This window comes from Coloeus monedula, assembly GCF_965178545.1.
Source record: "Coloeus monedula genome assembly, chromosome: 4".
NCBI lineage: Eukaryota > Metazoa > Chordata > Aves > Passeriformes > Corvidae > Coloeus > Coloeus monedula.
In genome coordinates, this window is record NC_138784.1 from 45,981,746 (window position 1) to 46,009,256 (window position 27,511).

Genomic DNA, 27,511 nt, shown 5'->3' on the forward strand with positions numbered 1-27,511 from the left:
ACACCAAATATTGAATCGGGACTTGGACAAGCAAGTAATTTTTATTCCTTAATTTGTAGGAGGTTAATCTTTTTCCTGAAACAAGCAGGCTTGGTTTGCTCACAAGATTTTAAAAAAAATACTCTGTTCAGCAATTGGTTGCAGGACAGGGTAAATTTGTGAGGTTGATCTCATTAAGACATATAGGGTTACTACTGTCCTGAAATTCATTTAGGTCATAACCTGAGGTCCATCTAACAATACAAAATTGGTTGGTATGGATGGTCCCTCCTGTGCAGGTTTCACTGGTTTCTTCTGGAGATGTTGCCTGCTGTTGGTGGTATACATCTTGGATTTTTTACTTTTGTTTTATTTAGGTTGCTGACACTGTGGCTGCAGTTTACTCACAAGATACCAACCAAACACTAGTATTTGAAGAACCACTTGGATAGGTGCAGTTCCTCACCCAGTATGCCTTTCAAAGCTGGATTAGAACTGACCGAATTGCAGAATATGACTGTCCCTGAAGATGATAACATCAGCAATGATTCAAATGATTTCACAGAGGTGGAAAATGGCCAGATAAATAGGTGAGTATTTTTCCACTGACGCACTGTTTAAAAACAGCATTCTAATTTTCAGTATATGTCTTGAATTATTCATTACCAAGTCATGCTCCATTTGAAGATGTAATTTGAATTTCATACGTAACATCTGTTGGGCATAGGCTGCAATAGCAGATAAAGCAAACAGAGTAGCAATTTATTCATCGTTTCAAATCCTTCAAATTAGTCTAATAAAATTCACAAACATACAATGCAGCAAAAAGACAACGTTTTGAAATGTCTGCTTGCACACAGCAAAGAAGTAATAACAATACAATGGCATAATTTTTGGCAAGTCTCTTAGCTGACCTTTGATCTCTGATATGACGATTTTAACCTGCCTGGCCACCTCCATATATCCAAGCTTCTGGGGAGTTACAGCTGGTGTGGTTGGCAGCAAATGTAGGTCCAGTCTGTATTTGCAATTTGGCAAGCTAACCTGGGCAGAGGTTTGTTCCCTTGAGGCAGAGGTGGCAAGAAGATGATAAAACAGTCTTACACCTAACTCAGATCAAGTTTAAAAAATGCATCAACATTTGTCAAAATTATTAGTTACAATTATTAGGTACAATGATTAGGCTGTTGGCTTTTTCTGTAGGCTTACAGTCATTTCTGAAGAGCTGCCTTTTCCACTAGAGAGCAGTTCTTCAGACCTTCCTGCCAGCCTCCAACAGGTGCTGAGCCATCCAGTTTACAGCAAAGACTTGTTGACAGACCCTGTTTGTATTTTGTGAGCTGTAAAATAGGAAGCTCTGTTTTGATCAAACTTCCTGTTCAAATATTGCAAACCAAGGTGGAGCACAGGGCCAGTCAGTACCTGCATGGGGCACCAGCCCTGCTGGGAAGCCTGTGCTGGCACATCATTCTGCTCCCTACTGTGGGGCTGCCACCACCTATTTTAGGATCTTTAAAATCTTCTTCTCTTGCCCTTTCTTCCTGTTGGCAGCATCTTTGCTGGCTACACGAGAAACTCACTTTCTAGAGTTAGAACAAAATTCAGAGCTGTTTTTCCCCAAGGGAGGTTAGAGGCAGTTGTGGCACTCGCAGCTGCGTGGGTGGACAAGGATCTTGGTGAGAGGTGTAGGAATAAGCACCCAGCATTGTCCACACCGTTCACACAGCAAAACCAGCGAGCCGTACCGTGGGGCGGGGCGGGGGCCCAGGCTGGTGGCGGGGGTGAGCCCCCCAGCAGGAGAGTGCCAGCCCGGCCCCGCCGCCCGCCCCGGGAAGTCCTGGGGCCGCCACCAGCAGGGCGGGTGGTGCTGTGACCGCAGCGCAGCTGCGCTGACGAAGATTAGAGCTGGTCAGGGATTTCTGATGCAACTGCTTTGATGGAAAGTGCTGAAACGAAACACAAACCACTTCTGCTAAAAAAAAAAAAAAAAAAAGGCAGGAGCAAGACAAAAAACCCCTCCAACTTTGCCAAAACAAAACAGTTCCAGTATGAACCTGCTTGCTTTCCTGCTGGTTCATGTTGTAAGGACAGGAGCTTGGGGGCTGACAGTGGTAAATTCACGCCCTGGAGCCTGTTGAGGATTTATATCCTTGAGACAAGGAGTGGCTATACTGGGCTGGCTGTGCCTCCCCAGCACTTTGGCTGATGCCATCAGTAACTGTTATGGGGAAAAACCCTGCTGGCGCTTCGTTCTCAGTGAATGTTTATAGAGGGTGGGGAAGGATCCTGCTGTGTGTGCCTGGTCCTTTGTGGCCACAATGTGCTTTGTGGAGTTAGGGCATAGTAAGCATGGCAAGATACAGGTTGGATCCAGACTTCCAGCAAAAGGAAGAAGAAAAGTGGAGTGAGGAAAGAGGGTCAGAAAGTCAGAGGCAGAATTTCTGATTGCTGTTCTGGCTCTTAGGGCAGATCAACATATTCCACAATTTTCTGTTCCTTTCTGGAGAGCTCCCTTCCTCTGCAGAAGAAAGATCTCTTGTCTGGCTATAGGATATAGCCTATTACGGTTCTCATAGCCCTCTGCCCAGGCAGTCATGGGACAGCTACTTGCATCCCATGCATGTCTGTTTTGCCCTGTATATCCCAGTTTGTTCATGTTCCCCTCAGTGTCCAAACCAAGAGTTTTGAGGCAGCTCTCAGTGACCACAGCTTCCGCTGCAGCAGCACGTTGGCACCAGTGCAGCCCTGCCAGCATCCCCTGGGGCTGAGGCTGTCACTGAGCCACCCACAGCTGGTGCCCTGTGCAAGCACCTCCACACCATCACATGTGGCGAGCAGGCGGGCATACCCTGCTCTGCACCCGTGCTGAACGTGTCCTGAAGGGATGTGGTTAGTCCCTTTCTATAACTATTTTGGCAAACATGTTTTTTGCAGGGAGTAAGAGATTAACAGGCATAACATGTTTTGTCCTGCCTGGCATGTGATGTGAGGCCTTGTAAAACGCCCAAGTCCATCAAAATCAGTGGGACTTTTTCTGTTGATCTCACTTGAGCTTTAGATTAGATCTGTAATTTTCAACTAACTTATTTTTTTGTTGTTTCAACCTGTTTGATTTTGCACACTGTATTTAATTTTAAACATTTTTTTCTCTCAGCACGTGGTTTTTCAAGCTCAGTGTAGAGCAAGTTTTTAAGGGTCTTTTGGAGATGGTACACCAGACAGAAGCTGATTCCAAATCTGGTTGTAAACTCCAAATATTTCTTGATCTTGGAAAAGAAACCTATATGTTCCTTTGGCTTTACAGCCTTTTCTGGGCCTAAATATACAGTTATACATAGGGAGGGGATGTTGATTTGAAGAGGCTGCACTAAGAGGGGTTTTTCTTTGTATGCAGATGTTGAATGGGAATGTCTTCTGGACATGTCAGTTCAGAGATTTGCATCAAACCCAGACGTGGATTTTGTGACTTTAACTATGTCTCCTGGCTATAAAACTTTGCCATCTTTGCACGTAGTTGTAAATCAGTATTTAGATAACTTATTCATTTACTATATCTGTGACGATGCTCTCAGGAAGCTGATGTCTGAATGCCTGTCTTGATTTACAGCTACTAGTAAGTTATCAGCACCCCTTGTTCCGTTAACAAGGTTGTTAGTAGGTATACCAAGATCTGGTCCAAGTTTCATAGTGTAAGTCAGATCAAGCTTTCTTCTGCATATCTAGTTCATGCCTGCCCTGGAAATCTTTGCCACTGCTCAAGTTAGCATGCAGTTTAAGAGGCTGCCTAAGGATAAAGTTCTGTCATCTTGGCAAAATTAGCTTTCCCTAACAAATGTTTAAGGCATTGGAAAATACCGTTTTAATTTAATTATGTTTAAACGTATCTGAGATGGCTAAATGGCTTTTGGCTAACTCTTACGGGGGCTTAGCCAAAGTGGTTAGCTTAGGGATATCACCTTAATCAAACATTTCTTATTGAAGTCTTTAAATAAATGAAATTTGGAAACCGTAGTTTAACATCATCCTTTTTAAACCACTTTATCAATAAGGCTATGTTTCTACTTTGCAGTAAATCAAACCAGGAAAATAACGAGATTAAGATATCTTTTCCAGGCCAACTGTGAGGCTTCATGCATCACAAGGATGAGCTCATTATATCTTGGCCAGGATATTTCATTAATGTGTTTGAAAAGTTTTGTATAGTCTGTTCATACTCAGCTGTGATACAGGAAACAAAACAGGCAAGCAGAAATGTGTAAGGACAGGTTATGTCTTTCAGTGATGGGTAAAGCAATTGAAATGAAGACAACAAACAGTGCAAATGGATTTCATGCTTGTCAGGGAGTCTCAAGGCTTTGATGGCACAGACAGTCCTACAGTGCATTGCCACAGCACCTCTCACAGTGGCCTCTGATCCTTGGGAGGGCTGGGAGAGGCCAGCGTAAACAGGCGTTTCACTTAATTTGTGTCATATTCATAAAGGTCAAAAATACAACATTCTGTGACAATGAATGGCTTGTTTTCTAAGCACATCTATTAAGCAGAGCAGATGCATGGCATGGTTTAACTAGAAATTCCAGTATTCCAACATATGTTTCCTTTCATATGCTCTAGGGGAAAAAACCACCCTGAAAGGAAAAAAATGTTTATAAAAAGCAGTATCTTGATAGATTTTTTTTCTGTTGAATTCATTGGATTACCTTCCACCCTACTGGGTTTTTTTAAATTTTATTTCATTTAAGATCAGTAATATTTTTCATTTATGGAAAACTTGTCTGTCGTATGGTATGGCCATACCAAGCATTGTCCCAAGGCAGACCTCTCCTCTGGACTTGCAGATTAAGTTGCCTGCAACAGCAGATGCAGCACAGGCAGACCCCACCTCCCGCTGTGCTGCATCGCTGCTGAGCTGTCTGGGCAAGCTGTCCTGGTGCTGGGAGGCAGGCGCTGGGAAGCTGCCCATAAGAAAGCTGAGCTCAGTGCTGTGTACCTCATAGTTTGGGAGCCCAGTACCTGCATTCCCACGTCTGATTCTGCCCTCCTGTACACATCACACAGCGTAAATGGAGAAAAGTGCAGTGTGACGTGGGAAACACAGGGTGGATGAGGAGCCCAGCTTGTAATAGGAGATGATAGGCCGGGCAACAAGCCCACTCCATTTTTACTGTAGAACTAACTCAGAAGAAAGTCCTTTGGATCAGTTTATCAAATCAGACTAGTTCTTTTAAAGTCCCATCCAGAAGGAAATGACATGTTTGTTGGCCATGGAAGAAGATACCAGCTTTGCAGAAACTGTTTATTCTGTCAGAAGTATTCTAATGGAAAGTCCCACAGTCGCTTTTATATTGAAGCAATGTTACTGAAGTGTTATCTTTATCCTGTTTTAGTTTTTTAACAATTCTTTTCATGGAACATAAATACCAGAAGGCAACAATAATAGTATCTACAAATTTGTTATTTTTGTAATTATTAAGGGGGAACTGGCTGCTGGGGGATCGGCAGAACTGGGGGGACCAGACTAGTGGCTTCTATCATAACTCTTGACAAAATCTAAAATGACACATGATCTCCATAAATGACAGAAGAAGGCAAAGTCCACAGATGTTCCCAGCAGCAGTTACAAATCCAAAAGAGACAAAACTCTTCTCTGTGCTCCTGCCTGTACAAATTGCCTGCAGGGTGTTTCGAGAGAGAGCTGGAATGTCTTTTTCAAACCATTCACACTCTGCTGCCTGCGTTCAAGAGAAGGACTTTAAACAGACATGAAAGAGAAAAAGCACATGCTCTGAATCAGGTTGAGATTTTATTCCATGAGGAGGAAATACCTACAAGGTGAGCTTTGGAAAGCTAATTTTGGATCAGTCTATCTTAGAAGTGGTTGTGTTTCACTTCTTAAAATGGTGGGGGAGGTTCCAACTGTGTTAGGGCTGGTAAATCTGACATCATGTCTATATTTGCAGCAAATTAGTTGCTGAAGTTGGTACTTAAAAAATACAGGATAAGCCTATAGTTCTTTTTTATTGATATAAAAGAAATCAAAGCAGACCAATGAGTAGGAGTCAAAATTAAAGAAAACCCAGCTGAAATACTACTTACATTTTGCCATCTATGCCCAAATTTAAGGCATAAAGACAAAAATGTTAAAGACACAAGGCCCAGTGTGTCATCTGTGGAAGGCAAGTCAGCAGCATTATAGCTGCATGATTTTGGCATAGCCTTAGAAGCTATGCTAGCATATATATCACTAGTAATTAGGCTACAGCTGGGGCAGTAGGGAAGTTTGCTCAAGCTCTGTCTTTACAAGTTCATGGATTTATTACCAGCCTAAATACTGCTAGATGTACAGAGATGATGCGCAGTGTCGAGTCACAATTTGAACTATGCATGCCTGGCCAGTAGATGTTTCCCACTGTGGGAAAGGACCAGCAGTGCTGCTGTTTGTGTTCAGTGTTGTTTGTCTGTTTCAATTTAAGAAGAGCCAGCTTAATGTACCTAGAGCGAAAATGGGCTCTGACACTTGGTGACAGTCCCTGGTTAGGTATGTGGCGTGTACGATAACTGAGGCATTAGCCGGTGCAGACTAAGAACCATCTGTGGATTAGCAAAGATGCCAGTGACTTAATTGTGCATAAACCTTCAAAAGATGAAAAGCTGAAAGAATGCTTTATACAAACTAAAATGTTTGCTGAAGAGGAGATCTGCAAGAAAATAACAGCTCATCCAAATCAGAAGTGTTGTAAATCTCAAGGATGCCAACACAGCCACAGGGGGGACAGTAAGTTCCTAAATGTGGATACATCAAGGACACAGAACAAATAAAGGGTAAAGAGAAATGATGATGGCAGTAATTCATAGTTACAATTAAACCTTTATTTTTTAGCAGGGTGTTATGATTAGTGTAGCACAGAATTTATGACTAGAATGGCACAGGATTTCAACAAGCAGAATCAATGCAGTGCAATCTATAAGTAGCATAATACAGAATTTGTAGTACAATTTGACTTAAAATTTCTAATCACCTGGACCCTCAGCAGATGGGGTTGGATCTTAGTATATGCTTTGTTGTATCAGTATGCAACCATAATCTTGACTCAAAAATCATGGAATATAAGTCACTCCCATAATCCTTGGAGGATGCAGTTCCTTGGAGGAACAGGGGGGTTGTCTCTGGCCAGCAGCAGCTGCAGTCCCAAATTTCCCACTTAGAACTTGGAACTGCTTGATTTTACAGTCAGTACCCAGGATGCTGTTATGCTTCCCTCTTCTGCAGAGGGGTCATCACCACTGCCTGGTGAACTGTGTGCCTGGGACCTTCCAGCCTGGCAAGGAAGGAAAGAAGGAATTGAGCTAGTGCCCAGAAGTCTTTGAGGTCGATAGGGAGCGGAAGAAGAAATCTGTTTGGTTTGTGTACTTGCTTCACAGGACCTTCAGGGCCTGGTAATGAGGGAAAGGAATAAATACAACCCACTCGGCTGCAGAGAATGGTTGCTTGCCTTGTAGAGTGGTGTTAGTTACTCTCACCCCACATGCAGTGGCTGGGAGCAGAGGGTACTGGTCACATGTGCCTCTGCAGGACCCTGGAGAAGTATCTCCTCTTAGCTTCTGTGCAAACAAATTGCTTTGCCATCCACAAAATCGGTTCTGCTGCTTTCCTAAATAGCCTAAAAGACCATTTTGTATATACACATTTATTCTGATCTTGTGCTGATGTTATCTTTATTGATGCCCAATGTACACTGCATCAGTGAGGCATAATCTGGCTCATTGAACAGTTACGAATTTGACCTCTTTTCACAAGATTTTGTACATTGTATATTTTGTGATCACATGCTGCTTATGGAATTAATATGTTCACATTTTCTAAGCATTTGCTGCAAATAAATCCTCTGACTTCTTTCAGCAAGTTTATTTCGGATCGAGAAAGCAGAAGAAGTCTCACTAACAGCCACCTGGAGAAGAAGAAATGCGATGAATATGTAAGTCTCTCTCACTGTTCTGTTCCCTGTCAAAATGAACTTCATGTTGTGTATCTTAAAGGCCTTTAGACATTGTCTTCAGAAGTGCTGGGCACACACAACTATAACTGAATTCAATTTCCAGTAGGAGCTGCCTGAGATCAGCACTTAAATGAAACCCCAAAACAAAAACCCAAGCATGTTGGTTGGGTTGAGGCAAGGGAATCCCTCTAGCCTCTGTTGGGCAGGAAGCTGTGGTGGCTCCTTATGGCTTTACCATATAAATTACACATCCAGGATGTTTCTCAGGTGGAGTTGAAGGAAGGGGTTTAAAACTGAAAGTGCAGTATGAGCTGTGTGTTGCCTGTACTGTTTGGTCATTTTACAAAATCTATCAGGCAGCGAGCAGTGTAGCTGTGACAGAGTTCAGCCACGCTTTCTCCTCTTTCAAACCGATTTTTATTCAGTCATTTCCATAGCAGTAGTTATTTACTCTGATACATCACAAAACACAGGGTTTGAAGCAGAGGTGCATTTCCCTGCTCTGTTCCAAGCTGTTGCTGACACACCTGTCTTTACTTCTCCAGATCCCAGGAACTACTTCACTGGGAATGTCCGTCTTCAACCTTAGCAATGCAATTATGGGCAGTGGGATTTTGGGTCTTGCTTTTGCCTTGGCCAACACAGGAATTCTCCTTTTTCTGTAAGTATTCATGTGGTGAGTAGCTGATCTCCATGGAATTTCACTGTGTTTAAAGAATGCATGTACTGCCAGCAAGTGGAGGGATTTATAGTCTATACGTAATGAAGTACAGCATTCAAGCCCAAAAATATTAGCTACAAGTTTCAGACTTTTTTTTCAGTCAGATGTTTTTGCGGAAAAAGCCACTACTTACAGTCCTAGAGAAAATTTAAGTCCATGTTATTTACTACAGACTTAGACAGGGAAGCTACATAGACATAAAAAATATTCAGTAGTAATAGTTGCAGTGGGTTAGTAGCTAGTTGTTACTTGTGTCACAGGATCTCCAGAGCTCTCTTCAAAGCGTGGTGCAGTAAACACTTTTTTTAAACCAAGAATATTTATGTTCCTTTATATGTTACATATAATATTTTCATCTCACTCCCACGGTTTCTTCAGTTTCTTATGTGAGAGTCCTTGAAAGCCAACATAAATACAGCCAAGATTTTAGAATAGAAAGGAGCCGAGGTAGACTACTTAGCTCCAGAAAAAAAAAAAAGAGGCTTTTTATAAAGGAGAATTAATTAGTTTAAAAATGAAACAGTACCACTGAATGACTAAGACACAGTGTTATTCTGGATCTCAGTATGAGATGTTTCATTGTGAAAAGTGATTGTTAAGAAATCAGTTGGGAATTGTGTGCAGATTTCGATGATAAATGTTCATTGAGGGAAGAAATACAGTAATTTACAATATTTGAGAACTATTCAACATAGTTATTGAGTTTACAGATTGCTCTAAAGAGATGTCATTTCTTGAATGTCAAATCTAAAAATATAGAACTTTAGTTATTTCTTAGGATTTTGGGAAATACATAGTATGAGCCCTGTATAAAGCGGAGTAGATGGCCAAAGTGGTACATATAGCCATCTGCTCGGGTTTTGTGCCAGGGTAGCTAGATCCGTGCTGCTAGTTTACAGTTTGCTGTGGCTGGGTAAAATCTAGGAATAATCCAAGGAGTTAATCCATCTACTTTAAGAACGTAGAACGTCTCCTTATTGTGTTGTCACTAAACTAGGCTGTAAAATATCTGGACTGTAATTTACATCTTTCGTTAGCAGAGTGACAGAGTTTATTTTATTTTTCCTGCTTTTTTTACCCAGTACTCTAACCTATATGTAATATCCCACCCATGCTCCATCTCTGAGAGTACAAACTGGTGGTTGCAATAACTGCTGTAAGGAGAGAAAAAAAAGTTACGTCTTTTCAGCCTTGTCACCTCTTCTGTGATAATAGGGTCTCAGCCAAGGAAGAGCCTCAATTTCTCCTTACTGCTTTAGTTTTCTATAATCCCATCCTCTTCTCATTCTTTCAGCAGTTTTTCATGAGATTTAATTGAAATGTGTTTGTTCTAAAGGATATAAAAATGCAGTTTCTTTTAAGTGAAGTAGGTCAGACAGGTGATGTGAACACCAGAGAAACTTCTAGCAATGTGTGTTGGTGGCTGAGCTCGACCTGAGTAGCGAGTGTGTAGATCTGTACCAACACATTGCCCAAAAAACTGCCAAACATTAATGTGGGGATTTTATACAGTAAATGACAGCATTGTGCTCTATAGAATTAACTGTGTGCATTTAAAAGTGGATAATAGTTTTTGTTAGTTTTATGATGCCTTTAGATCTGTTGGCCTTGAGATAGAGCAGCCAGCTGAGATCAAAGGAAGTTAGCAGGACCTAACTGAGCAGAGCTAGTAGAGCTTCTCTCTTTGAAGCCTGGAGGTGCAGGATCCTAACGTGGTGTCTGTACTTACGCTTGAAAGTTGGACTGCTTTAGATGTTCTGCTCTCATGCCATAATCTCAGCATTAAACCTAGTCCATTAGTGTTAGATTTTTTTTCTTACGCGCTAATTCAGTACATTTTTCCCGTAAATGTATAGTTCTGCTGTCACTGTCACAAGTAGATCATTTCTGCTTTGCAGGTGATTAGAGTCCTAACAATACTTTCACTCCTTTTTCCATATGAGAAAGGAGGTAAATTCACTGCTTTTGAGTACCACAGTTTTGGAAAGGTTCTAAGTTGCTTTTTCCAGTATTGGCATGCACCATCCCTGAAAATTCTGCAGATGCAGAAAAGTTAAGGGAGCATTTTCCGCACTAACAAAGCAGACCCAGCCTGATTTCCACTCTCACAACTTTGGGGCTCCTTCAGCGTGAAGTGTGCACTGCCATGAACATCCGGATCAATTCAGATCCGATATCCTAGGCATAAGATGTGCAAAATAAACATGACAATGACACATCTTATTTGCTTAACAGTGCCATAACAAAGCATTATACTTTCTAGGCAAAATTACTGAGGTAGGAGCTCAGAGGAACTTAATCCCAGTGTTACTGGTAACTACAGCCTAGACCAAAAGAGAGCATCATTTCCGATATGCAAAAGGAGAGACAGCTTCGCTGCAGAAAGATAACACAAAAAGTTTGGGAGGTTAGAGATGAGCTGCACCACCTGGGGATGGTAAGAGCAGTTGTTGCTGCTTGTGGTTTCATCCTGGAGAGCCAGGACCAAAGTGATGGATCATGTTGCAGAGAAATATGGGCTGGCCAAGTACAGTGTGCTTTCAGCCTGCATTTAGCCCAGCACTGCATGTGATTTGAAAACCTTGCTGAGGCAGAGGGGCTTGTTAGATCAGGAATAGTATGAGGCTACAGCTGGAGTTACACACTGCAGCTACTTCTGCTGGGTGTGTCTGGAAGGGGTCCGGAAGCCGCAGTGTAACTCCTGCAGTGTTTTAGGGCAGGCTGGCAGACCAGCCCCAGGGGAGGCTGTACGAGAGCAAAACCCCGTGCTCTTCCATCCTCTGCACCTTTTGAGGATTCAGAACTGCTCAGTGAAATAATTCTTGTGACTGCACAAGCCTCACAGGTCTTCTGGCCCCAAAGCCTGGGACTTCACAGAAGGGAGGGACAGCACAGGTTTCAGTTTACCTGGTAAATGTGGCATCTGGGAGAAGACAGCAGTGGCATCACAGAAGCACTTTGTCCTTCCCAACACGGTGTCAGTCCCCTGGCCTAAACTGTTTATTCTTTTGGGGCAAGGTGACTTTTGCGTCTGCAGTTTGCTTCCATAGCTACCAGCGCTTCTTTGAAAGCAGACAAAATAAAAAGTAGGGGAGTGCTTTTGGAGAGCTGCAATGCAAGCTCCCCTGCTTCTGTTTTGAATTTGTGCAGAGCGAGTGGCATGGACATTTTCATTCCTTTCCAAGGGGTGGTTCTGGCGCGAATATTCCTGTCCATACCACAGTCCTAGCACAAACAAGTTTTTCATACAGTACTGATGAAAATGCCAAGTGTCTGTAGGAGCCCTATGGGGAGCTAAGGACAACAGATCAGATAAATACCTGGCTGCTTGGGAGTGTTATTTTTACCACTGCAAAGGCTCCATGAGCTCAGTGCCTGAAAAACAGGAGCTTTTAATATTAAGACAGACTGGATGCTGGCATGCAGAGCTGTAGCCATTTGGGCTGGGAGTGAGTCAGCCCCAGCAGCCGAGCACTGGGGCTGAGCACCGTGTCTGTAGGCAGACGGGCGGAACAGCTCGGCAGGGAACATGGGCAGGAGCAGGGCTTAGCAAATCCATAAAAAATGGAGCGGAGTGACCTCAGCCAGTACGGTCTTCCTTCTCTTCTCCACCTTCTCGAGGAGAAACACCCTTAGGACTGTACAAAGAGTGTGTTGTTACTGTCAACCATCATTCTTTGCTGGCAAAAGGACAGTTCCTCTTATCACCTCGTTATGTTTCTCCCTGCTCCTCTGGCCCCAAGAAACTAGTCGGTCATTATTTGGCACTAAAGTATTTCCAGTCTAAACTAATAAAAATGTGGGGGGAGGAGGCTTCTCATTCTATTCTTTCTATGTATTCCTATGAAAAAGATGTGTTGCTGCCTATCTACGGCAGCAGTTTGTTTTCCCTTAAATTTTAGCCTTGTTTTTCTCAGTGTCCGGAGGGTAGTTGTCATAATAAAGGGGGGAATTGCCAACAGATTGTCTGAATGCTCTTCACACACATCATGAAAACATCATCAAGTCTTTGTGTGTCATGGCGTTGGAGAGGAAGGCACACATGGTGCTTGGATTAAAGACATTGAGCAATGAGAAAATGTGCTGTTATGCACTTGGCCCTCAGCACTGACTAATTGTCATTTGTGCCAGCAAGTTCCCTACACAAACAGTTTGGTCATCACTTCCTGCAATTCTTCTATGTGAAGTTAAATTATGGATCATGTCACACCAGGACTGACATCAGCAAGGGAACATGAATCCGTACCTTGACAAAGTACAAGCCTTTGGTTGGAGCCTTTATTCCCAAGGGGAGCCAGTCAAGCCTTAACTCCCCAGATCTTCCCCCTCCTTGGGCACTGTGGGGCACATAAAAAGCCATTTGGGCACCCCTTTGGTAGCGTATGAAACATGTCCTGGGAAAAGATGCTTCCATTTGGCATGGAAGTCCTTAAATACAGCACTCTCCTTTAAATTTTCACTCTGCTTCCAGAAAAAAAAGTTTTAGAATGGATGTTGAGTGACATATGTGGCTCGTCCATGCTCTGATAAATCTTCATTCCTATCTGATAAAACATCTTTATTCTTGCTTTTTTCAATGTAGGGAGGTGTAACTCACTAAGAGGCTGTGCTCTGCAGTTCTGCTAAGTTTTATTTGGTTGTATCCCTCTTCCTGGAGGGTTTTCTACCTCCATGGTGGAACTGCAAGCAGGATGTGAATCACAGGTATTTTAGGGCTTTTTGCATTATCAGAAGAATAAAAAATTATCTCAGAGTCAATGGGAATATGACCTGATGTGAAATAATTGCAATGTCAGACCTCATCTCATATGGTAAGCTTTATTTTCCATTCTTTTTTAGGCTGCTTTTGGTTTCGGTCACGCTGCTGTCTATTTATTCAATACATCTCCTGTTGGTGTGTTCAAAGGAAACAGGTAATTGAAGATGTTACGCCATTCAGTAGAATGTAAAGACCAAGAGGTGACAAGTGTTCAAATGAGGCCTGGTGCTTTGTGTAAGATGGAGTTTCTGTCACTTTGCTGACACAATAGGAAGGCCTGACATGCTTTGGGTCAGAAGTCCAGAATTAACAACAATTTATGGAGAACAGCATCACTGTAAAGAGGAAAACTTAGAACAAAGAATGAATTCTGGTGCCCAGAAATGTTATCTTCAGCAAGCTAGAAGGAACAGCTCATATAGTTTCTTTGCATTACAAAGCAAATTGTAAATGAAATATAATGAGTCTTTGCCTATGGTGAAGCTTACCTGGAAATGCAGTTTGTTCTTAGTGGTTAGTGTGAAACTCCTGATAATCTTTGTGGTGGAGTTTTCTTAGAATAAAATAAAAGGGAACAGTTCCTTCACAGAGAGAACTGTAACTGTAACACAGATACATTATCTAAACACAGTATTATGTCAAATGACACTGTGCCCTGAAGTCCAAGAGTCTCTTTCCTTGTTAACAATGTCTGAAGCCATATTTTTAAAATAATCTGTGCACAAGAATACTGTAATATTTAAATATGCAATTTGGACGCACATGATTACTGTTATAGCATGTATAATGTCAGCAACTGCCTATTTAAACTAGATACAGGTGCCTCAATGTGGACACATTTGTGCCCCATTACTTCCCAAAATCTTAAGTTCTGTTTTCTATGTTGCTGGTACATTTAAGTTCAAACTTACTTTTCACACAAACTTCAAAGCAGAAATGTCAGCTGTAAGGTAATACAGAGAAAACCAGATAATGGGATACATTTTAAAAATCATCTGTCTGTTGTAACATCTGCAATATTTCTCTTTCTGTTCCTTTTTATCTCACCATCTTCACAATGCCCAGTCTGTCTCAGCCTACATTACAGCCAAGTTAAAAAAAGCATTTAACAGAAACACAAACTAACTAATAGAGGAGTTTCACAAGCTTGACAGATATTTGAAAAGAAATTTCAGTTATATTTTACACCTTTCCCTGCTTTTACCAAAATCATACAACACTGAGAATTCACAAGTTCATTAGAAGCCATAAATGGTCCTCTAAACCTTCAGTCAAGGCAAGCAGAGCTGCAGAATGGCAGTAGTGTGTGTTCAGGCTGCCACTGCTGACTTGTGGATCCTGCTGTGCCAGGTTTTTTCTGCAGAGGAGCCTTTCTACATTAGTCTCATTGCAGGTGCAAAACTTAATGTGCTGGGATGATGATAGCAGAACTTAACACGTCACTTGGGGTATAGACAGACTCGTTAAAGGAGTGTGGTACTCTCATTAACAGCTTCCATTTCAGAAGTGACTGGTAGCCAACAGTAGCATTTACAGAGGTCAAGAAAACATTCCTACGTAATTTTTAGCCCTAGAAATTACAAGAGAGCTCCCTATTTACTTGCAAAGGGCAGTTTTGGCTGCATAGACAGGTGCTTGGCTGAAAAGGAATTGTAAATGCTTCGACTCAACAGCTTTCAGTAGTGTGTTACCTTTCTCCTCTTCTTCTCATGCAGGCTGCATGGTGTATGAAAAGCTTGGTGAGCAGGTCTTTGGTACCCCAGGGAAAATGATTGTCTTTGGATCTACATCTCTTCAGAATGTTGGAGGTAACAGAAATGAGGAATACTGAAAAACAAAGCCCAGGAATATCTCAATCATTTTACAGCTACAAACAAGTCAGGTTCCTTCTCTCCAAGATATCCTGGGATCTTCACGCTCCTCAATATAATTGTGGCTATCACTTTGCATGCAGCCCTTTAAAAATACTGCATTACTGAGTGATCAGTAATTTACAGTTGGTCACGGTTTGGGGTCTTCTGTCATCAGACACTGATGTGGGAAAAGGTTCAGGATGCTTCTCGGTACTTGTTCCACAAACTATTTTACCCATTTTCTAAAATTACCTTCTTCTTCCTCCAGCAATGTTGAGCTATCTCTTCATAGTCAAAAATGAGCTGCCTTCTGCCATAAAGTTTCTAATGGGAAAAGAAGAAACTTTTTCGTAAGTTGAATTAGTTCTGGTACTTAGACTGTAGAAGTTAACATTGTATAGTAAAGTTTAAGCATATGTTTACAAAAGCTCTTAAGTATTGGATACCCTTTAGGTTTGTCAAAGTAGATTTTCACAGGAATATCTCAGGGGGTTAATAAAAGACAAGACACATTTGGGAATCAGAAGATGGATAGGAAATAAGAGCTTTAGTTGCCCTCTTTGCACACCAGATTTTCATGAAGAGTTTTGCTATATACAAAAACTGTTATCGTAGAATCCAATATTTTGCAGTGTTAGGCAACACTTGAAATATTTGGAACAATGCAAGTTAAAGATACTATGTGTTTCCCTGCATTCTCAGCCTCTTACGGGATTTTCCCCCTGAAACAATGTCCACAGAGTGAAATTCTTAGATACCAGCATATGACAACTTCAGAATATAATACTTCGATTTCTGCTCCTTATCATTCTTTGGCATTTACCAGCTACTTTAGTAGAGGGGTGGCATTTTTTTATACGAGTAAATACCCCTTGCACTGGATTATATGGTGTGCTGCTGTGCAAGGAGAAGGTGGTAGAGATCCCATTTCTTCAGGCTTTCCTACTAAACTGGACCAGGCAATGGAAATGGGTCATACAGAACATCACTAACACCGTCCCTTCTCCTCTTTCTTTCTTTCCAGTAGGATGCAAAGCACTTTGGTAGAGGAGATACAGACTTGGGCAAGCTAGGGCATGCCAGCCTGCTGGAGCCTCGTTTGCTGCTCCAGTCACGTGCCTGGGTGGTTTGGCAAATTACTGTGGTGCCCCCCCTGGCCCCACTGTGCTCTGTGACCCTTTGCATGATCTTTTGTCATCCTGGCATGGAGGCTTATATCAGGTTACTGAGGTGGTTGTTCTGCGTCTCAGACCCACGCACTGATCTCCATGGTAGGGTAATACTTTGTCTGGTGACTATGGAAATCTGCCCTACCTGACTCAGAGCCCTGCCATGGATACATAATGAGTCTGCAAAGCCAAGATGTGGTCCTTTCTCTCCTTTTGTAGGAGCTTTTAGGGTACAGAGACCAAAGATGTTCTGTAAGTATAGCAATCAAAGAGGATGATTGAGGAAAACCAAAGAACGTTTAAGATTGTGCTCATGGTGTGTTTTTAATGTTTTATACAGGGAATGGTACGTGGATGGGCGGATTCTTGTTGTCACAGTGACGTTTTGTATAATCCTCCCTTTATGTCTCCTTAAGAACTTAGGTAAGATGAAAATGCCATCAGGGGAATCAAAAAAAGGAACCCAGACATCGTGCCACTGATGGCCAAACTGACAATTCAACTATAATAAAAATATGCTCTCATTGCAATCTAAGCAGCCTCCCTGATTCAGAAATAATCTGTGTTCTGAGCATTTTGAAAAAAGTAGGCCTAAATTATCACAGTATTGATAATTGAATATCACAGATTGAGCTCAGTGTAAACCAGCTTTATCCAATCCACAATTGTGGAAATTGATTTTAAAAATTATGATCGAGGGTCTTCATTTTGTAAGGTAATCTGGTTTATGTGTAAAAACAAGTTCACAAATGTTGAGATTACAAAAAACTTTACTATCAGCATCAAAATTTTTACTGGTGAGGTTAATTGGAAGTACTGAACTTTGAACTAAGATATATGTACAGGGAATTGCATTTCTGATGTGTTTGAATCCATTGAGATGCCAGTAGGTATACTGTATTTTTTTAAAACCATGTAACAACATTTGGCACCGAAGTCCGTTTGAAATCTTCCTTTTGAGACAAAAACCCAAACTCAGCTGACATGACTCATATCAGGGAACCTGATCACATTCTGACTGCAACTGCACACTTTCAGGTTTTTTTCAATTATCAAAGCCTCTTTTAGAAGTAAAGTTAGTTAAACTGATGTAAAGGGTGCCCAGAGGAAGTCACAACAGGTCAGAGCAAGGCTCAGGCCTATCTGAAAGCTAGGAGACTTGGAAGACTATGGGAGGCTCCCACACCAGCAGGACATAGTTTTGTCCTGCCCAGAAGTTCACAATACATATTAAATGTTTAATACATTTGAACTTTTCATGAAGAAGCAAAAAAGTAAAAACCAAGATAAGACTAATAAAATTATTCTGTGTGAGACTTCCTTTTCATTTCTTTCAGGATACCTTGGCTATACCAGCGGATTTTCATTAAGCTGCATGGTATTTTTCCTGGTAGTGGTAAGTTCAGCTTGCTTTCTTTGTTGGATGAGTCACTTAGAATCACAGAATTGTTAAGGCTGGAAAAGACCTTTAAGATGATCAAGTCCAACTGTCAACCCAGCACGCTGTTCACCATTAAACTATGTTCTCAAGTGAAGTATCCACTTGTGCATTTTTTGAACACTTTTAGGGACAGTGACTCCACAAATTCCCTGGGCAGTCTTGCCAATGCTTTACAACTATTTCTATGAAAAAAGATTTCCTAATGTCCAATCTGAACCCCCGCTGGTGCAACTTAAGGTCATTTCGCCTCATCCTGTCACTTGTTACCTGGAGGAAGAGGGTGAACCCCACCTGCCTACAGCCTCCTATCAGGTAGTTACAGAGAGCAATAAGGTCCCTGCTGAGCCTCTTTTTCTGCAGGCTAAACATCCCCAGCTTCCTCAGCAGCTCTTCTTATGACTCACTCTATGTCCTTTAGCAGCTCTGTTGCCCTTCTCTGGATATGCTCCAGCACCTCAATGTCCTTCATGTAGTGAGGGGCCCAGAACTGGACACAGCACTTGAGGTGTGGCCTCACCAGTGCTGAGTACAGGGAAATGATCACTTCCCTAGTCTTGCTGGCCACACTATTGCTGATAAGAGGCCAGGATGCCCACAATTTCACTGATATTTTAATTTTAATTTGCTTTTTATTATTGTTTTAGCAATTAGCTATCTTCTGCTCTTATTCTAGGTTATTTACAAGAAGTTTCAAATTCCCTGTGATGGACAAGGGCTAAATGCAACATCACCTATCGTATCAAATAGCTCAGCACATGAACATATGTGTAAGCCAAAGTATGTTATCTTTAATTCCAAGGTATGTTTCTTTTTATAATACTTACTTTTAATTAACATAATATATGCACCTACACCCCATGTTCTTGTTCTGATCAGCACCACAAAGGGCCTGATTCTCCATGGTTCCACTTGTGATCCAGTGGTGAATACACGGTGGGTCTCCTTGCCCAGTCCCACAGAGATGCCGTGGTGAATGTACCTCCTTGCAGTCTTGTCCTGCCCCAGTAGCAAGATGTGTTAAGGCTGTGAGCCTGAGCTACCACTGGACAATAAATGCTTTTTTTAGGAGATTTTTCCTTTCCACTGCTGCTTACTGTCCATGCTGCAACTGTGCCTTTAGGCTGTTGTTCAGTAGAGACTGAGTAAGCCACACCTACATCCAAAGCCCAGAAGTAATCTCTGTCCTTCTGCACACAAACCACTTCTTTGTAACAGGGTACATGTTTCTGTAGCCATGTGGTGAACTGGATTGTGAAAAGGATATGGCTGAAAGATAATCCAGCAGATTGGTTGCCTTTCAGCTGGATGCTTCCCTCCATCACCACACAGCTGCAGAAAAAGTTGGTCTGAGAGAATGTGAGAAAGCAGCTGTCTGTAACTGTGGGAGCAGGAGGATGGCTCCTGTCAGCTGTGCTGGGATGCAGTGCTCCCAGTAAAACAGCACCTTATCCAGCAGGGCGTGGTCCTCAGGGCCTTAGTTGCATTCATAGGGAATGCACATTTATAGCAGAGGTGTGCAAAAAGTAATTTCATTTTAAATTTAACCACCAGCTTCAGTTAAAGAAGCCAGTCGAAGCACTTTCCTTTAGTTGGGGGTAGCCATCACCCGAGATCCAGCATGATGGACCAAGAATTAGTTAACTTGGTGTGCGACAGCAGCTTAGGTGTAGGTATATTTCAGAAAGCATTGAAGGGTAGCCTTCTTCTGCAGTGAGTGTCATCATTTGCCTCAGAGCCAATGGAGGTACTTCGGAAGGGTCAGTCCATCTGAATTAAGCACGCTGTAGCTGAACTCCAGAGGTTTGCCCTCAGGCCCAACAATTTGCCAGTCATTTTAGCAACTTCAGTGTGTGAGAGGAGAGACAGGACAATTTCACAGACTAGAAGGACATCTGAGGTTGGCAGAGACCTGGAGGTCACCAGGTCCAACGCCTGTGCTGAAGCAGGGCCACCCAGCACTGTGTCCAAGCAACTTCTGAACATCCCTACAGATTGATACACCACAACAGGACTGTGCTGTGAGTGAGGGAGAGGTGGCAAAGGCCTGGGCAAGGAAGGACCTCCGGGGAGCAGCCAGCGCATTTACTGAATCCGTTAGGCCTGGGGTGCACCACAGGTGTCTTTGTGTGGGAAGGGGATGCCTGTGACCAGCACAAGCAGATCTCAGAGGGCGGGACAGACCTGTATGTAGGAATGGACTCATGTTGTCCTTAGAGGAGGACCTGTTTTTTCCTGTGACCCCTGCTCATACTTGTTCCCTCAGGAGAGTGGAAGTGCCTGAGCACTGATACAATTTGTGAAGTTTCACTGAGGGCTGAAACCCACTTGAGTACTTAGTGGAGAAGGGTCTGAGGTCCCACTTGGAGGCCTCCTGTGCTTCCTGGTGACATAATGGTCTTTCTTTTTCCCCAAGAAAAAGCATGCTCCTTCCACAGCACTCCTAGTCCTTTTGTTGGCCTGGGAAATGAAGGGATTCATTCTGGTACCTTGAAATATCCATTTATTTGTAAGTTCTGCATTCCTGTTCTCTTTTCTTACAGTCTGGATACGGGCTTCCTCTTCAGGACTTCAGCCTTAGCACCATGGGTGCGCACCCCTCTCCATGCCAAGGCAGGGTAGCGTAGCGGTGACCCACCACACGTCCCTTTTACGCGTGACACTGTGCTAGTAACGGTGGCAGTAGCTGGGCAGGCAAACCCATCCCAGGGGGCAAAGCCAGCAGCAGCGTGACATCCAGCTCTGTGCTCTGCGAGCACAGTCAGGGCTGCACTCACGCCACCAACGCAAAGGCTTTGTCCTCTTGTTGAAAGCGCACTGTTTTCCACATTTCATTAAATACGTGCTAATTGACAGGTCTTCTGCCTTCTCAGAAAGGCTCTCAATGTTCGGTTGAAGAGTCCAGCGAGCTGGGAGCTGAGGTAGTTGAACATGGAACATTTCTTCGCACCACTGGGGGAAATGCCACTTCTTAACTTATTTTCTGAAATTCTCTCTGAACAGACCGTGTACGCTTTGCCCACCATTGCTTTTGCATTTGTGTGCCACCCATCAGTCCTCCCGATTTACAGCGAACTTAAAGAGTAAGCCCTTTTTTTTTTTTAGAGTTGATTGTTTTGAACCATTTTATATGGAAAATGTTAGCACAGAGGTGCTCTGAATCATTTGTGCCACTCAGAGGTGTGCTTTAGTAACACCCAGCATGCCCAGAAGCGTGGCTGTCAGCTAGGAAATCTGGCCTCCTTGGCATACTGTGCCCCTGGGGCAGGGGCGAGGGAGGTGGAGAATAATGCAATACTTGGGAGTTTTCCTTGGAAGTACACAGCCGCCTGGGGAGAGCCAAGTTCTGCCGAATGATATTTGGCATAGGAGAGGCGTGTGTTCCACTAACAGCGTTTGTTCCACAGCATTAGTGCAACTAAAAATCTGTTGCAGTACCAGGAAAATAAAAGTGCTTTCAGCCTCACTGATATTAAAAGACCTTTGTTGGTACTGCTGTCTCAGTGACACCTCCAGCTGGGATGGGCTGTGGGGAGCTGGAGACCAGCCCTGCTGTGACATTGCTGGCAGTCCTGGGCAGCTACAATGGTGTCCTAGGCTATGAGGGAGCCTCAGGGAAGAGGTCAAGGTCAGTCAGACCCATGACTACCCTCAGACACTTGCTGGGTGCTTTAAATTTCAAGTGACTGGAGCAGGTTCCCGGGTACCTATTAGGGCATCCTTGTGTGGATTTAAAAGTCTGAGTTGAGGTACTGGAGTGGGAATTCTTCAGAATAAATATCTAAAGATTAAATGTTTACATTTAACCTAATTTACAGGTCTGCATAAATCCAGTATTTTCTACCCATGGGGACACAAATATTTCCCTGCAGTCATTCTGAACATTTTGGGGTTTTTTTTTTCTCTCTGTATAATTTTATGCTTCCTTCATTTTGACCTTTTAATTTAATTACCAAAGGTCATCCTCTCTCCACACAGCTTCACTGTTTAAGCAGGTACAGACGTGGAGCAGAGCCACAGGTCGCACCCACTATTTTTTGACTTAAGCCTCAAGTAGGGTCCTTTTCCCCAGTCCTTGTCTTCCTTGTGCAGCTGTCAGTGAGTTTCTGTTTTAAATTAAAATGAATTCATGAGTCTCCCCAGAATTACTATGCTTATGCAAACACCTAATACATTTTGAAACAGCTATGGAAAAATCCAGACCAACCATTCTTATGTGTTCTTTTCTTGTTCTTTCTCCAGCCGTTCACAGAAAAAAATGCAGTTGGTTTCAAATATCTCATTTTTTGCCATGTTTCTGATGTACTTTATGACTGCCATATTTGGCTATTTGACTTTCTACGGTAAGTATGCAGTTATTTACTTATCAGAGTAGAAAGGGGATACATGTAAAATCAATAGTGTATCCCAGCTGGAAAGGAAAATCCCATCCACTTATATTAAAATACTTTTCCAAATAATTTTCCTTAAAGTTATCATATTGAAGTTATAAATCCTTTCCTCCTTTTCCCCTGTGGATGAAAAGCACAAATTAAAGTATTATTTGAAAAAGGCATTTTCAAAGTATGAGGGAGAGATTGTTCTACAGAATTGGGGATTAGCTGGGCCCCACTAAGATTTTGTTCCAAGGTCCTCACCTGAATGATGTGTGCATTGGTAATGGCTGAAGCATGCAAAAATTGAGACAGATTTGAGAGCAGGTCCTAGGAAATGAGCAACAAATCGGCCATCACAGCTTTTTCACTTTCTTAGTAACACTTTCATCATAGAGGCAACAGACCAAATGTTTTCCCTGTGCCCCTAGAGCTGACCTCTTCAGGTCGTGGTTAAACAAACTGGCAGTGAAGGTGGGGAAGCTTTGAGTGTTGTCCCAGCTCAGCCACCAAAGGATGATGATCTCAGTGTTTGAGACTCCCACCCTGTCTTTTTCCATGCATATCAGTTCAGTTAACAAACAAATTATGTCGTATCACTAAAGGATACAATATGTATGCCCTAAAGGCACAATTGTTAAGTAAAGTAGGATAAAATATGAATGTTGCCCAGGAAGTTACTCCCATGTTCCAGTATCATGAGAATGTTGAAAAGTAGTGTCTTTTTCCGTGGGCCATTAAGGGGTCACAAGACAGGTGACAAAGCTGATGTTTGCCTTTTACCTCAGAGTCACCCATCAGTCTTCTCCACCCTATTCCGAGTGACATTTTTGTTACAACCTCCTCATTCATTATACTGTCCCTTGTTAGCCACCAATTACAAGAGAAAAAAAATAAGTAAATATGAAATGTGGCTTTTTTTTTCAAAAGTGTACCTATCTCATATTTGCTTTTTCAGACTCTCATTCTGATTATGAGGCCTTGAGTATACACGTGTTGAAGTAACTTGAGGTCATCTGTTCTAATTTTCCCAATAAACCCACAAATAGGCTGCAAGTGACAACAGCATCAGCCGTTCTCATCCAGCTGCTCCCATCTAACACATTTTCGTAGAGATGCATCAAATTAGCAGCCCCAGGGAGCAAGTGGGTGTAAATCAGCATGGACCCCTTCGCTTTGGCAGGGAGGAGATTCTGATGTGATTGCCCCAGGGATCTGAGGAGGCAGATCTGTGGCGCTCCTCTCTGGGAATCTCCCACATCCCTCAAGGACGAGGGTCTGGAGTCCATGGAGGAGGTAGGGGCTGCGTCCTTCTGGCCCTCCTGAGGGGGAATGGTGGAGGAATCCCTGGGGTGTCTTGTGTGCCTCTCCCCACATTAGGCATCCCTGCTCTCCAGCACTGAGAGTCCAGAGGTGGAAGCTGTGCAGCTCTGCTGGGCCTTCTGCAGTGTCAGTGCAGTGACAGGCTGCAAAAAAGACACTGAGGGAATACAGAGTTCCTCCATAAAATTCCTTCCTTCTTCCCCTTGAGACTGAAAAGACCTTACCTTTCATATGTTCACTTACAGTGTTCTAACCCTCTTCTCTACCCTTACCTGGGTAAGAACAGTATTTTTATTGTGACCATTTCTTCTTTACACCAATAGTACTTGTCTGTTTGCTGTGTTCTCAAAAGTGTTGCAGTGATGACTATATTTACATTGCAGAATTACAGAAAAGAGGTGTTTTTCTTCCCCTAAAAGGTCACAGTGTGGTTGGGCTCTGTGGTGTATCTAGCTGAAAGGAAAACAGACCTTCAACTGTAAGCCTTGCCCTTCACTTCCTACCTGGCTGCAGCCCGTGAGCGGTACAGAAGTTGCAGTCTGTGCTTGCAGGAGCAGAGTAAGCTCTGTGTTGCAGAAGCTGTGCATGTGCCCGGCTTGAAAACCCCACTCCTGATCTGCAGGGAGGTGGGAGAGCGTTTTCTTTCTCCTGGTGGGGATTCAGGCACTGCGTAGGTGGTGTTGACCTGTGGTCTCTACCCAGAAGGGCGTCCTGGGGGGAGCATACACATTTTGCCACAGGACAGATCCCTCTGCCTCCAGGAATACATGAGGTTTTACCAACTGCCAAAGATGGTAAATTAGACATGGCCCCTGGGTTCCCTTTAAGAGCTGTTATGTTTTACCACCAGCTTTCTAAGATTAGCAGGCAGAAACGAAACATGGGCCTAAAAAGGGGCAGCAAGTGTGTTTTGTGGCATGCTTAACAGCCTCCCCCTTAGGTTACTGCTTGTGGATATTTAAAAATTACAAAGCAAACACATAGGTCCCTCAGCAACTTGGTTTTCCTGCTGGTTAGTACATGCAGACCTGCTCTGCACTATTTATCACAGCTTCAAGGAAATAGTTTGGCAGGAGGTTGTATTAAAATATTGCCAGCCCCTCCCCATTAAGCACCCCTGTGATTTGTCTTGGCTGCTGGGGCTGCTGGCTAGTGTGGAGCTGAGCTGCAGGTTCTGCTGGCAGCCCTCAGAGGAGCTGCTGAGGGATTTGAGTGCAAATTTCAGAGCATCCTGCTGAGAGCTGACGAGATAGGCTTTGTTCTCAGTTGAGAACAGGGGCACTGCTTTTCGCTGGAAGTTTATTTGCTGTTTAGACTAATTTAGCTCAAGACCTTGCAGTTTATATTAAGTTCAGCCATTGCAGTGCATGTGTTTATTTTTATATCATTTAAAACTTTTAAGAAGTCCACAGAACCAATTAAAAATAGCTGATTTCACTTTACCTATTTTTGTTTATATGTGTATATGTAAGCAAGCTTTCATGTATGTCTCACTGTTGTCTTTTCTACAGTGAAAATTACTTTAGACTTAGGCATGTGCTGTCATGAATTAAGATGCATTCCTAAATCAGGCCTCCAAAGGATTAATCCGGAATAATGGGATCATTGGGATTTTGTTCAAAGCGCTGTTTTAACTGAAGAATGTTTCATTCCATACTCTTCTGTTTACAGATAAATCACTTGTTGTTCAAGAAGGCTGTTGTTAAGCAATGATTTTTGTGGACTAATTGCCTTTTTGCCAGAACACTTACCTTACTGTCTTTCCCATAGAGAATGTGCAGTCAGATCTGCTTCACAAATACCAGAGCAAAGATGACATCCTCATCCTGACCGTGCGCTTGGCTGTGATCGTGGCGGTGATACTCACCGTGCCGGTGCTGTTTTTCACTGTAAGTGAAGAGGTCTGCGTGGTTTGGAAGTTGGTAACAGCTGTACACAGCACATTTCTTCAAACCACAGTCCAGTGGTGGCTGAGACTACAGTGTTGCAGCTACAAAAAGAGCTTGAGCTTGGATTAGTCTTTTCTGGTGCCAGACTCCCACTAACTTCTGGAGAAGTTCTCTATGCAGTAAATAAATAAATCACTTTTGGTCGTACACCTGTTTTATATTGAATCTGCAAGGTTCCTCTCTTACTTCACATCACTTTACTGGAGCAGGCTCAGAGGTGAAGTTCCTTTTTAAGTGGAGAAGGATTCAAAAAGGCATGTTAAAAAAAGAGGAATATCCTACTGCACATGTACCTACAGTTCTGAAATAACAATTTTAAGGAGTATTTCAAAGGACATTACATCAGGCAACCCAGAGTTTCTGACAGATCTATGCAGCACTTGTCACATGAAGAACCAGTTAAAATAAACATGGGAAGCTTTGAATTGGCTTATAGACTATTCTTGACAGAGAACTTTCTCTCTCTCTCCCTACAGGTGCGTTCATCATTATTTGAGATGGCCAGAAAAACAAAATTTGACTTATGCCGTCATGTTTTGGTTACTTTTGTTCTTTTGGTTATCATCAACCTGTTAGTCATCTTTATCCCATCCATGAAAGATATTTTTGGAGTTGTAGGTACAGTATCCTGGTTTTGTACTACTAATAAAAAAGAGTTACTAATCAGCAATGCAATAATTAGCTGTTGCTGACAGTTAACAAAACTCATTCATTTGAATTTTGCAGGGGTCACTTCTGCCAATATGCTGATTTTCATTCTTCCTTCGTCATTGTACTTAAAAATTACACAGCAGGATGGATCAAAGTTAACTCAGAGGATTTGGGTATGCATTCCATTCCCATCAATGCAACACTTTCCTCTTGTCATTCTCTATAATGTACCAGGTGCAAAGCAGACCTAATCAGAACGTATGTGTGAGCTCCTTTACATTACGTTCCCCCTGTGCTTCAGTCAGCTGGCAGCTGTGCTCGCCCTGCTGCTTTGCTTACTTTGGGGATCCCCTGGTGGAGGGGCCATGCCATGCATGGCATCTTGTGTTTTGGGGAGGCCCTTCTCTGTGGCATGAGGTACTTACTTCCCTGGCTGACAAGCAGCAGTAGCTGTCAGCAGGGTGCAGGAACCCCTCCAGCCCACCTCAGCAAGCCTTTCAGCCCAGCAAGCTCTCTCTGTGTGTTGATCCAGAAAGCATGCAAAGTGCTTCATTTGCAGTATTCCTCATGGTTTTAATGGACCTGAGTCAGGGTGGTTCCACGTGAAGCAGCCAGCTGAAATGTTATGTTAGCTGTTTGGCATGCATGAGCAGATAGGAATGGGCCTTGGAAAGATTTTCCCAGAGAGAGCTGCAGCTGAAAAGATATAACACTCCTGTGTATTCCCAGTCTAACGGGGCATGCACTGCAAGCATTGTAAAGTCAGACCTTTCTTCTCTGAGCAGGCAGGTAGAAAACATGTTTCACTTTGGCTGCATCCACAGATCCCATGACAAAAGGGCTGGACTTTGATGAACACGTATCCAGTGGGAAGAATATACTGATTTCTGTGAGGCTTTGGAAGGAGCGGAGCTGATCAGTCCTAAAAACAGACTCACTTAATCCTCTTTAGGGATGATCAGTGTTTAAGAAGTGAATTGAAAGGAGAAAAAAAAAATTAGTTTGGTGTTCAGTGAGTAATTATTAATGACGCTAATCTGATTAATTATCTGTGGGTCTTGTCTTTACCAGAAGTGCTAGCTCATTTTAGCTGATAACTTTGATACATCACCTTGTGAATCTCCTTAAGAGAAGTTAACATACTTGAATTAATTGTCTTTTCATTTGTTAAATTTCTCCCCTTTTTTTTTGTTTCAGGCTTCTCTTTTCTTGGCACTGGGGGTATTGTTTTCCCTAGTGAGCATTCCCTTGGTCATCTATGACTGGGTACAGTCGGGAGGCAGTGCTGAAGGCCACTGA

At 42.7% G+C, this 27,511-nt stretch overlaps 1 protein-coding gene across 1 annotated transcript; it reads left to right on the plus strand.

Moving 5' to 3' along the window:
* Positions 1-428: 428 nt before the first annotated feature.
* Positions 429-27,511, plus strand: SLC38A1 (solute carrier family 38 member 1; the record flags this gene model as incomplete). Its single annotated transcript, XM_082279975.1, has 15 exons — positions 429-569; positions 7,880-7,955; positions 8,522-8,637; positions 13,537-13,610; positions 15,172-15,264; positions 15,578-15,659; positions 16,819-16,901; positions 17,816-17,874; positions 18,593-18,718; positions 20,920-20,999; positions 22,159-22,259; positions 25,383-25,501; positions 26,038-26,179; positions 26,288-26,385; positions 27,410-27,511. Exons 1-15 carry the CDS (start codon positions 451-453, stop codon positions 27,509-27,511), a joined length of 1,470 nt encoding a protein of 489 aa, XP_082136101.1. The 5' UTR covers positions 429-450.